Genomic DNA, 13,272 nt, shown 5'->3' with positions numbered 1-13,272 from the left:
CTTTTCCTGCATTGACAGGTGAGCCAAGTAGCATTCGTTTAATTTCTACCTTCTTCTTCTATTTTTTTTCCTGGTTTTGGGCTCTTTTTTGAAGAGCTGCCAGGGATCTCTGATGGCTTTCACTCCTCACTCCCTGATCCCAATAAGCAGAGTCCAATGTCCCCCTCAGAACAAGAGTATTCTTCTCCCTGCTTTGCATTTAGAGGCAAAACACTGCCAAAGATGGGGGAGAATCAGTGTCTGGAGAGAGATTCCTGGGCTTTGCCTCACTTTAGAGATTTACAGGGAGAAAAAATGCATGCTTCTCCATTTCTGTTTATCTCAGAGCTCCCTTCAGGAGGGTAGGGCAGCCAGGGAAGGAGAAGTAAGTGGTGGAAGTGATGCCTTGCTTGAGACCAGATGCTAATTGCCTGTGATTTTATTTTGTCTGTCCCTCCCAATATTTTAGGTGTCAGGGCTGGTAGGATCTTAGAAAAGAGCTTACAAAAGGATCCAGAGACTTCAGGTTTCTCAAACAAGCAAAAAATCACCGCACTGAAACTTCTAAGAACAGACTAGGAATGAACATTTTATCAAAATCCTCCATAAAACCTATAATCACGTAAAATTCGCCCTGTTAATGAGCATGGGAAGATCAGTCATACATGCAGTTTTATTCCAGGTAGTGACCTTAACATGCCTGCTTTAGAAGCACCAAGAATTCAAATTACACAATTGTTTTGCTGTGGAAATCCTTAACATAGCTATTTTTGCCCTCACTTTAAGCACTGATATGGTAGTACCCTTTGAGATAGGTTGGGCCCTCAGCCTAAAGAAAAAGCTTACCTATGAGGAGATGCTTTTACCAGGTGGCCAAAGAGGGAGAAAGAAAGAGCCAGCAATGAACTGAGTGATAGAGAGAAACAGTTTTCGTGTTTTAATTAGAAAAATGAAAAGTGCAATAATTTCCTTGTGGTAATAGTTTCTGTCATCTGAGAAATAATGATCTAAAAAAAATTGTTGGTCTCTGCCAGTCCTTCTTCAGGGCTGTCATTATTCACGCTAATGCATACATATTATTCATAGTCATTATCCTCCTGCAGCCAGGCTGGTATAAAGCCTATTCTGCTATTAGCTGCCATGTTTCAGTTCAAAAGCTCTTCCACTGATCTAGCCCCGGCATTTCCATTTTGTTATTCCTGGGAGAGTAAAAGCTTTTTGTGAATTCTTGCATTGACCAGTGGTAGAGAAAGACTATTTAGCTCATGGCTTGAAGTTTTCCTTCTTCTTTTCCCTTTTTGCTTTGCTTTGCTAGTCAGAGAAAAAAGGTGAAGATTTATCAAGTCCCCTCCAAATCTGCGCTTGCTTTTTCTTCAGGCTTTGTGGAATAATCCTAGATTTGTATCCTCGCCTGTCAGACCTTGGTAGGGCTTCAGGATGTGACCTGATCGCCTCCTTTCATCAGGCATCCCTGCTGCCTTATTTTAATCACTGCAGAACAACAGTAATCGTGGATTAGTTGTTCCTAATTAGATACCTCTCTTCAGCAGCCCCTGAATGATGCCTGGTCTCCTACAAACTCCTGTTTCAGTGGGGACAATGAGAGCCTTATGCTGCCTGAGGCCTTACTCCAAGCCTTACTGAAGTTAATGAAAATGTGAGACTTTTTTTTTAAAGGCATTAAAGAAGTAGAGATGGGTATGATTTTGGCACAGAATTGAATTCCACTCTGGTATCAGGTATTTACCCATTTGTATGTGGTAAAATCCTGCACTTCATTTGCTCATTTATAGTAAGAAAATCAAAGTGCTACTTTATGTTTTGGTTAAGAAGTATAACAAAAGGGTATTTCCCCTGATTATCTTCCCAGACTGCAGTCCCCAGCAGGAGCTGCTTTGCTCTACCTGAATGCTTTGCAAAGATTTCCACATACGAAGCGGTTCTTAGGAGTAGGCAAATCAAATACAAAGCACATCAGGATGTTCCTGCTCTGATGTACTTCAGCATGAGAGGCGCACAGAGATTAGAAGGTCTTTGGAGTTACAGTCTAAAAATGACTTTTCAGAAGCTGGTTTGCAAAATCATCTTCAGAAAGATGATTCCTTTACTAGGAAGCAACAACAGCAAGGTCTGCAAAGGGATCCGTAAGCTCTTCCCACGTGTTCTGGTGTGTGGTTACAACCAAGGATACACTGACTGCCATCATTTTTCAGGGACTGTTGTGAAGTCAACAGTGCTGCTCACCTTTTTCATATTTTATTCTATACTTGGGGTTGGACTCATTAGCTGTCAGTCTTCATTTGTTATCATAATAATTACATAATAAAATTACCATGTGCAGTGTGATTAGGGTTACATATTCATTCCCTCCAAAGAAGAGAAATGGTACAAGTTTCCTGAGCTGCCTAACAGTACAGACATGGTCCCTTCCTGCTCACTGCCTTGTCTTGGGACTGTGGTGACCATGGCTGTGGTGACCTTGCACTGCTCTGGTGGATCCTACAGTTTCTGGAGGGTTCTTATCCAGAAGCAGCTCCTGAAACCAGCCCTGGCTGTGTGACTGCAGCTCATCCCACACAAGAGCATGCAAAAGTGGTATGATTAATGTTTTGTTTGGTTAGTTGGGGTTTTTTTAAAGTGCATCCATGTTACTATTTCAGGCTTCTTGTGCTTGTTTTGAAATTAGCAAGGCAGAGAGGAAAGCAGTGGGATAAGTTCTCAGATAAGTCTGGAAACAAATTCTTTTTCTCATTTAGGGGACTATAAATGGGTCATCCTCTTTTTCTTTCTGTTATGCAGTGGAAAAGAAAACAGATAAAACATTTTCATTTGTAACAAATCTGTATCAAATCAAAGTACAGAACTTAGGCCCCCAATAGGATGCATTTAGAGAGGGATAAATGCAACAAAGCTGAGATGTGAATTTCTCCTTTTATGCAAGTGCTGAGCACTGTGGCCTCCTCAGAAACCAGCTCTTTGAAGCACTGAGGCAGTGCAATGGGGAGGCTCAGGGCAGTCAGCTCCCCTGTCAAGGCATGGAAAACCTGTCTGTCCTTCCTAGGAGCTACAGAGCAAACTAAGAATCATTATCCCAAGCTCTGCTTTCACCCATCTCTCAGAGGTCTGAGACCTTTGACACCTTCTCCTGGGTCTTGCTTCCCCACATAACACCCAGTAATGCACAGTTTATCTCTAATTTTTGCTTTTATCCACAGAGTCAGAGCATCCTTCTGTATCCAGAAGCAGAGACCCTGAATCCCAGCAAGGAGCTTGAGGCAGCTCATTTTAGGCTTCAAAGCAGCAATAGCCTGAGAGAGTGCAGCCCCTGCACACTTACACAGCCACCCCAGCTCCCCATAGGCAATCAGTAGAGATTCCCAGGCAATCACAGTCCAGCCCCAGGAGCAGGCAAAATAGTTAAGAATAACTCAAATACCTGCACAGGTTGAGGTCTCCTCAGAATCATGCTTCACAATTTCTCTGTTAGCATTTATGGAATATTTATAATTTTTCTGTGCATTTTTAATTTTTATGCTTGAAACACTGTGTTCCTACTTGAGCTTGTCATACTCCTTTCTAAGCACATTTTTGTGAAGTTATATCAACCATGTAGAGCTTTTCATTTGATATTTACAGGGTTGCTGCTGACACATCTTTGTAGACTGGTTTCACTAAGGAACTGCAGATTTGCAATTATATGCTCTCCTAACAATTTCTTTCCTCCCTGTCCATTTCCAGCTGCAGTTTGGCACATAGGTAGCCTAGCACGTTTCTCCCACGAGGGCAACTCTTCCTTTACAGGTTGTGCTGGGAGAGTGGGTGGACATTGCACTGACATGCTCTGAGGAGCTCTGTCCCCTTCTTGTCTCTTGTGCCTGCCATGGTTTCGCTGTTTCTTAGTTACAAATGCTACACTTTGGCTTGAATTTCATTCCTGTAATTGATGGCCTTGTTCATTGTAGCAGAACTATCTTTATTTGGGCTTGAACTGTGGCTCCTGTGGCTGGCTGAATACGAATGTCTTGGGGGTGACCCATTACCTGGCAGTGAATTAGTGTGTGCATTGAATGATGTATAGGAAAGTGCACTGCAGGTAGCAGCTATCCAAAGTTCAAAAATGTCACCAGCTGTCCAAATGTGAATTTGCTGTCTTTCTGCTCTATTTTTATAAGCCCCTTTTTCAGACTGCAATGTCCTTAAAACTGTGAAATAATAGCTGGGCAACCGAGGATTACAAAGACTGTCTGGGATATGTTTGTTGGAGATCATTGAAGTTGGCCTTTAATCTCTCTGCTTCTTTAGAATTTCATTTAATACTTCATAGAAACAGCAAGTTGCTCTAATCCAGGGGAAATTGATGATGCTTGTACTCATAGTTGTCTGCTCAAGGAAAATTTTCCTTTCCATCCCCAATGTAAAGAACAATCCCTTGAGTGCTGATCTATTAGTGTGGACAGCACAGATGTTGTGCAGGTGTGAATATCTTTCTCTGCAAAAAGACTTCCAAAAATCTTCTTTTTTTCTAGGTTATGTGAAATTTGCTCTTTAGGCCCATACCTTGAACACTACAGAGATTGCAGAGCTGTATGTTTTCTCCCTCTCCCAGTTTTGTAAATGGTTGCAGTAACCTCCTGACCTAGTATGGGCTTGGAGCATTACTCAGCTCCTCTCCTCTCCTTTAACATCACTGTCCAAATCATGTCTAAGTCTGCTTTGTCCCCTCACTGTCAAACTCTCCAGTTTGTTCCTCTGGTCCTCAGGAAGTCTGTCCTGATAATGGGACTCTCAGCTACATAGTATTACGTTCTAAAAGGCCTTGGTGCAGAGAATTAGTAGAGTCTGCCTCTGCAACCGGACAGCAGGTGTCTATTGCCTGTGTATATACTGCTTACTTACCCTTCTTCTGGAAAACAAACAAACAAACAACATTTATGCTTGCAATAGGTCTGCTGTGCTACTGGGTGTGCAGTGACCAGCAACAGATGCTCTCACATTGTCTTCCTTTGGGAATGCAAACTCCCAATCCCATCTCTGAGCACTACCTGGCCTGCAGTCCCATTCAGTAAAGCATTCTAGGGAAGCATTTTTTTCATGGAGAACAGGAGGGAAGGACAGTCAGCCTCTGTTTTCAGGCAGTTTACATGTAGCACTGGGTGAGCAGGTGATGCCAAGCAGTGCAAGGTGGGTGGTGGATGGCAGGGCAGGTATGTCAGGTGTGGCTTTTTCTGGCAGCTGTCTATTTTGCTCAGGCTACTGAAGAGTCATCACAAGAGAGAAGAAGAAGGCTTTAAAATGGTTGTACAAGTTGTTTGGTCCAGAGAGGTGGAGAAGGGAGCCCAAAGTGCTGGCCAAGGGGCTGGCAGGGTGCCTGCGCTCACAGTGAGAGATGCTGTTTCCCTCTGGGCACGCTGAAGTCTTGCCTGGGCTATGAGCACCAGGCGTGTGTCTTGCTATGGGGTTTCATGGCTGATGATAAGCACCGTTCCTCTTGCCAAGTTGTTCCAGGCAGGTCTCTTTCTGTGTTTCTGTGTGTACATAGTGCCCAGCACATTTTTCACGGGCTGTCTGCTAGGGGATTACACTAACGAGGTAATTAGAGGGCTCAGGCAGTGTCAGCACAGCACATACCACTCGGATTAAGCCTGACTCTTCCACAAGTTCTTTCCCAAAGGGGTGCAGGTTGACATGGCTCCCTTTTGCAGGCTGGTGCTTGGTCACTGCAGCTCAGCTGATGAAGAGGAATTTGGGGTGCTGCTCCTGCCCCCTGTGCCAGTGGGGAGGAGGGGGAGGGTGATCCTAGCGATGGTTACCATGGGCATTACAGGCACAATGTGGTGGGACTGGAGCAGCAGAGGCCTGGCAGCAGCCTGCTGCTGCGGTTGGCATGGATGCCACCCTGCCTGGCAGGATTGTGAGGGATGTGGTGGCAGTGGTTTCCTCCTCAGACTCAGGTGGTGCCCGGGCAGAGGGCTAGCACACGTGCTCGTGGTGCGGGGTGAAGGAACGGGCACAGTGTGCAGAACTCACATTTAACAGCTGCACGAGTGGAAGGGTGACAACATTCACCCTTCATTCAGAGAGATGTTTGCTCCTGGCACATCAGTGTCACTCTACTAGTGTAGTAGGAGGGGAAAAAACAGCACTGTCTGCAATCATCTGCCTGGCTTCTTTCCTGTTTTTCTTCACCTGAAATAAGACCTCCCCTAAGAAACAGAAGTCTGATCTCAGTGTGTTAAAATTTTCTTTATGTATTGTGACAAAAGTAATAAAATTGCAATAAAATGTATATAAAATTATATCTTAACAAAATGGGACAGACAGGGACTTTTAAAATATATTTTAATGAATTTAACAAGTTACTAGGAAATGTTTGGGCAGAAGAACTGTGTAAGGTAGCGATACACGTTGGTTAGGATCTCAGCTGTCTGTGGCAGATTTATTTTATTATATTGATAACAATTGTATCACTGGGCTATATCTTTTACCAATTATTTCTGCAATTATTTAGTAATTATTTTATTAATAAGAAAGATTATATTGGTTTCTGGTCCCCATATCAGCCTGCACTGACCAAATATTAAGTGAAATGGCTCCTAAGTGTTGTGAGCTGAACACAGAGCCAGCCCAGCTGTCTCCCATCCTCCCAAGAGCTGCCGTCTAACCTTCCAGGACTTCAGACAGCAGGTGCAACCCTGCTGCTTCCATCCCCAGCATGCTCCCAGACCTGTCACACCACATTATTTGTAAACACCAAGAGAGCTAATATCACAGCCTGCATGTGAAGGGCACCAGGAAGCCACATGAGACAGACAGTGCGCTATGTTCTGTGAGAGGCAAAAGAAAGAGGCTCCTATTCATAAGCTTAGCACAATAGAGTAATGCAGCGTTAGGGAAATTTAAGCTGGTGCTGAAAGCTAGTGTGCTTTGCTGCTCTTTTACTCAAGGGATGCCTTTTATCCTGAACTGTAATGCTTATGATATTTCAGACATAGCTTGCTTCGCTAGGTCATGTGAATGATGAATATCACGGTATTTAGAGGTTTCCAGTAAAGGAAACATACACAGGAATGAATGGAGATAGAGATCACTTGCGTCAAGCCCAGCTTTATCAGGCGTTGGTGAGATATCTTTTTCAAGGGCCTACAGCAATTGAAAAGCAATTAGAATTTCATTGTACTTTCCAGTTCCATTAACCATCCTGTAGATATGTACAAGAGTTCACAATGAAAAAGCTGCACTTTCACTGCGCAGCTGTCGAAATAGAGAAGAATGGGATGGCAGCAAAGCAAATCTTCAGTCGAATACTTGGGACTTAGAGACACTTCAGGCCTAAAGAAAGGATGGAAAGTCACCCTGTCCTACCTTAAATAAAGGATATTGTTACAGAAATGGGAAATGCTTCCTTTTCCCAAGCGGGCAGGTAACAGTAAAGGACAGTGCAGTGTGATAGCTGAAATGTATCACACTGCACTGTCTATTAGACTATCTATCAGACTCCTTCTAAAGGAACAGGTTCTGGTCATTGTCCAGGACATGTCTTTTTCTTCTTAGAAGAGTTTATTCATCACTGATTTAAGAATGGCAGACCTCTGCACAAAGGGTTTCTTCCTTTATCTGCAAGACTGGACAAACGGGGAGAGCTCTAAAACAATGAGATGAAGGAGAATCATGCACATCATCAGTATCAGGGTCTGGCAAGTCCAAAGCTGCAAAAAGTTAAGAGGGAAACAGCATGCAGTGGCCAGCAGAGCTTCATTTGCGTGGATGGGGTTTGCTGGAGAAGGAACATGGAGATCCTCATCCTTTTTCATCTCATGACAGAATCTTCTTATGCAGTCCTGCACAGTGCCTGGAAAATGCTTGCAGTGAAATGTTCCTGATTAGTGGTGCACTTAATGAGCACCAGTTTACATCTTTTGGGGATAAATCCACCCTCTGACCATCTGTTAACAAGAAGATCTGGTTTTCTTCTGATTCTCATAGATGCCAAGCAGAATTACCTTCATTTAAACCACTGGTGTTTCTTGGAGAGTAAGTGCTATGAAAAAGTCGGTCCATTGGCAGGATCTCTTGATGAGTCACATTCTGTGGGGCAGAGATTATGTCTCTCTGGATGGTTTGTTCATTCTTGAACATGAGAGAATATTCTTGAACACAGCAAGAATTTAGCTCTTGTTATGGAATGCCAATGTGCAGCTCTGAAGCTGTTAGCCTTGCAGTTACTGGTAGTCTGCAAGTGGTCTGCTTCACCTGATGCTGGATTTGGAGCAAGTGGATTCGGTCAATTGTGCATAATTTTTTAAACTACTGTCAGGTCCCTCACAGGCAGTATCTTCTAATGAATGCAAATGAAAATTGTGATTATCCATTTCAAAGCAATCAGTAGCAAGCCATCGTTGGCACAGAACATTATTTGTACAGCTCTTAAGTGCCAGTGATGCTGGTGTATAATTCCTCGCACATCACAGTAATAGAAACTGCCTTCAGGGCTGGACTTTCTAATGCAGCCTCTCTGTTTCTGAGTTGCAGACATTGTCATTCCAGGACTGGCTACTGGATTTTACAGGTTCAGTTTGATGCACATATGATAGCAAGCCCACGCTTGCCTGCAGATGTCAGACTGCCACCCAAATTACTTGCTCCTCTCAGCAGCAGTGAATAAAGTGACAGGATGGCAGCTCTTAGGGACTCTTGGTTCTCTCATTTTCCAAATCCTTCTCTGCAAATGCCTGTTTGCAGCACTTTTCTCATCCTACTCAGCACTTGCTTCAGTATGAAAATTTGGAGTCTATCATATGTTTACATGTACAATTGCGCTTAACTCAAATTTTATTCCCATATTTTGCTCAACCTCCAATTCTAGTGCATTGACTCCTGCTTGCTGTCCCCACCATGAGTTTCACTGCTCACTTTCACTGCTCAGTTTGCAGAACTCTTCTTTGACCTGGTAAAAATGGAATTCACCAGAAAATGCAAATTACCTCTTCCCATCCCTGTTAGGTTCCTAGGGAAAGTAAAAGTAATAGTGACTCTTCCCGCTGTTACTACTGTAATCCCTACACCCAATAATCTTTTGGGAAGTTTAACTTTTAAAACACTGGGCCTCCATACATTAGCTCTCCTTGGTAGCAAAGAGGTCCATCAGAAATTGCAGTGAAACTGTAGAGGTAGGAAATGTCTGCACAAGTAACCACTTTCTTAAGAGACTCTCCTAACCAAAGGACGAATGAAATCTTGTTTAACCATCATTGAAAGACTTTTTGGTAGACAGCCAACCCTGGCTGGTCTCTTGAGTATAGAAAATAGTATAGAAATGTTCCTTCTAGCATTAATTTGTATCAGCTTCTGATGTCAATCTCCTGTACAACAAATAGAAATGCTCATTTATTAACCATTTTTGCATTTTAAATAATTTAAGCTTGTAGCACATTCCCCTACTTTTAGCAGCAGCAGCCTCTGCCCTTAGTCCAGCTAAAACAGCAGCTGTGTTGGTTGGTGTTTCACACACGTGTGCAGCCTGGTCCCATAGTGCTGAAATGGAAATATTGCCTTGTTTTCATGTAGGGCTTAGGGGGTTATGGGCAGGCAATGCCTCATGGCCATGCTTGTGTTCAAGTCCTCCACTGATACAGGTATGGGAAATTTCTCCCTGTAATCCACTGGCAGTCCCTAAAGGTAAATGTTCCTGTCTTTTTCTTACACCGAGGACAGACTCAGCCTAAGGTTGAGTCTCTGCCTTATGGAAATACAAAGCTCCCACCTGAGCACTGATTACAAGTTTGTTCTTATGCAAATCCAAATAGCACAGTGTGAAAATGCTTAAAATGAGGCCTCATCTAGGACAATATGTTACAAACCTGTTAGTCTGGATCTGTGAAATTCATTGTTTCAGTGAGGAGTGGAGCTTACAGTTTCCAAAGCCGGATTGCTCCCTACCTGTTTCTCAGCCTGTCATCCATGTCATCTACCTTAATTTTAATTCCCTTCCTCTTGTTTTCCAAGTGTTATCCCATACTACACTGCAAAGTCTTTATTAGTTTCTCTTGTCCACCATAGTCCATGTGTTTATATCCTCTAGCTTCTCAAGCTGGATGTGTTTAAGTGTAACCTTTTGCCTACAGGTAAGAGCAAGAGGTTTTTAGCATTTGGCACAAGGCTTTTCATTTCTAGCATGATGAGTAGCTATTTGCTATAACTGGGCATTGGGGCCTCTACAGAAATTGATAGCCTCATCCCTGACTCTAAGGGCTCACAAATTAAATGCAGTATCCAGACAACCTCCTTTCACTCAAGTTGTTCTTGCTTGAAGTCACATGGAAAAGAAGTGAATGTGAGCACCAGGGCTATGTCCCATCTCTCTTCAACCAGAATGACCCCACTTGTGTGCCTGGGAGTGATGCTGCTGACTGGTGATTGCTTTCAGTTACATATCTGCTTCTAGAATAACACCACATTAAAAAAAAAAAAAGAGAAAACAGTAACTGTTTATCCTGCCTAAGCTTGTGTAACAGGTTTTCATACGATGATTTTAGTGTCTAAAGTGTTTTTTTTTATTGAAATGTTTCAGTACCCAGAAAAAGACATTTCTCTTACTAAGCTTCATTAATTATAGGAAATCACTGGATTAAAGTAGAGAGCAGATTAGCAAGAATAAACAGTAGTATGTCTTGGGCATATGGTGCTGTGTATGAATGGGTTTTAACTACTTATCTGTGTATAACAAAGAGTAGAAGGAGAGATTTGTCTTAGTGTGCAATAATTATAATGTGCAGTAGCTGCATAGCTGAACAGGCAGAAACCACAAAGCCAGGGAAAGCTTTTGGTTCAGATTTGTGCGTGGTGCATGTGCTGGTCCCCGAGCTCACATGGTGTTTTCTGCCAGCTCATGGCTGGGCACGAGGCTGGACTTAGCTAATTAACAGGATGCCTCTCCCTGCTGTCCCTTCCTCTTCACTCCTGGTTTGCAGTGCTGGGTTAGTGTGAGTTACAGAGACTGGGATTTACCCTCCTGAACTGGGAGCAGGCTCTGGTCCAGGGACACTTCTCCATCACATGGACCAGAGGAGGAGGGCAACCCATCTTGCCAACTGTGGGCAACCCATGGCAGCCCATGCTTTATCTCAGAGCAAATATAAACAGAAGTAATAAATAAAAGAGGACAGAATATAGGGGTGATCTGGGAACTATTGGCCTTCAGGGTCTGGGTGCAGACAGAGCAACACGGCCTGCTTTGAATTCAAATTCTACAGTTCCCAGCTTTCTGCTTTTTTTTTTTTTTTTTTTTTGGGGACGCTGCTCCATCACATGGACCAGAGAGGAGGGCAACCCATCTTGCAACTGTGGGCAACCCATGATAGCCCAGGCTATACCTCAGCTGAAAATTGTCCTCCACAGAGCAAATATAAACAGAAGTAATAACTAAAAGAGGCCAGAATATCGGGGTGATCTGGGAACTATTGGCCTTCAGGCTCTTGGTGCAGACAGAGCAACATGGCCTGCTTTGAATTCAAATTCTGCAGTTCCCAGCTTTCTGATTTTTTTCTTTTTTTCTTTTTTTCTCTGATACCTTTTGATCCCATCTGATGCCTCAACCTGAAAAGTGTCAAATTTATGCCTTTCCTAAATATGCCCAGCTCACACTGGTTTGGAAACCAGTCTTGACACACAAGTAAACATTGGTAACATCCTGATAGTGCTCTACCTCTCACTTCTCAGGAAAACTGTGTTTTCTACTTGGGAAATGAGAGGTTTCTCAGTGAAGGAGTGATGATGACAATTTCCATGTCTTAAAAATATTTGCTTATAAAAGGTTTGCAAAAGATTTGCAAAACCTATAAAATCTGGTTTATGAAGTAAATTCAAAAATACCGGAGAATTATCTGGTCTTTATCTGGGCTCCTCAGCATGTTTGCTAGCACAGATTAACAAATAATGTTATGCCACATAGCTTAAACATGCATGTCCTTGCCTATTTTTTGGGGGGTTGCTTTCCTCTGAGGTTTCCACCACGTGTTTCACATTGACTGTGAGTAAGATTCTTGGACTTCTGCCCTGGATTAATCAAACGTGAATCATTGCCCCGTGCAAAAAGAAAGTTTAGCCAAAAGTTGTGGTGGTCCATAGAAGAAAATGGGGGGGGGGGGGGGGGATGTTCCTCCCTCTGTGAAGTTTTAACTAATTTTATTCCTTGTGTTGGTGGGAAATTTTGGGCATTAAAAGATTCACTGACAAGGACCTGATCATCTTGTTCTTTTAAGGATTATTATGAAAAATTAAATCCCCTGCTGTTTAGGAGAATATTCTTTCTTTCTTTCTGTTTCCTTAATTAATTGTATAGTGGTGAAACCTGCCAGACTTGCAGGCTTTGCATTTAGCTTATCAATAACACAGAGTTGCTTTTGTTGCAGAGTTCCCTGAAGAGGAGAGGCAGCAGAGAAATCCACAAAGAAAAAAAGACATTTACCCAGGTATGGTTTCCATGAACATGCAACTTTGAGCAAAATCACATGATACAACTCAAAATTTATTTTTATGGGTTTTGACAGGGCCATCAGGTATATTAACTTGAGTGCAATTAGGCCTTAATCTACTGAGACCTCCCAGAGATAATGTAGAAGCAATTTAGGACAAAAGTGCAGTCTCTAAACTCTGCAGCTTCTCAGGCTCATTGTGCTTGTTAAGGCTGCAGGTTTGCTACAAGAGGAGCAAATCACCTTGCCTCACAAAATAATTGGATCACAGCTTAGGGACTAACTAAATTTATACACTGTGCCAAAGGTTTTGTGCTAATGAGTGTCTTGGCAGGAATGCAGTTCACACACTGCAGTGACACCTCACAAGCTCTCGTGTCTCCTTTGATCTCCCTGTTGTTGCAGGAACTTGTGCTCCCCAAAGCTGAGGTACCTCAGGGAGCCCAAGCTGCCCACTCAGTCTCTCCTTGGACGTGGGTTTTACTGGAATCTCTTTGGCCAGTCCTTCTCAGGAAAGCAGTCTGCCTGGTTTCCTCTGCTTTTTGTGCTGACTGTAGGAGTTAAAGCTTTTCCCAGCAGCCGCACAGTTACTGTTTATAGCCAGGGAGATGGGGATAGTATTTCACCTTGCTGGGAAAGGAGCCAGGAGAGACACTGTGCCTTCATTAGAGAAGGGATGCGCTTCCCCTGCTGCCCCCTCGGCAGGCTCATGGACACAGCCAAGACCTATGGGCTGTCTAGGCTTAATATCCATTGATTTGTAATGGAAACCATCATAAATCACTACAATATGTTGAACTTGAGGGGGTTGGGCAGGCAGCTG

General features: G+C 43.2%; 1 protein-coding gene across 1 annotated transcript in view; it reads left to right on the top strand.

The window, feature by feature from the left end:
• MTCL1 (microtubule crosslinking factor 1) overlaps positions 1-13,272 on the top strand; it is a 102,656-nt gene that overhangs the window by 41,326 nt on the left and 48,058 nt on the right. The window contains exon 4 of the mRNA XM_039706372.1: positions 12,387-12,446. Within this exon, the coding sequence (XP_039562306.1) occupies positions 12,387-12,446 (60 nt within the window). The remainder of the gene's footprint in view (positions 1-12,386; positions 12,447-13,272) is intronic.

The sequence above is a fragment of the Passer montanus genome, unplaced genomic scaffold, assembly GCF_014805655.1.
Source record: "Passer montanus isolate IOZ18808 unplaced genomic scaffold, ASM1480565v1 scaffold19, whole genome shotgun sequence".
NCBI classification, from domain to species: domain Eukaryota; kingdom Metazoa; phylum Chordata; class Aves; order Passeriformes; family Passeridae; genus Passer; species Passer montanus.
Note: the sequence above shows the minus strand (reverse complement) of the source record. Positions and strands in the feature narration are given on the sequence as shown.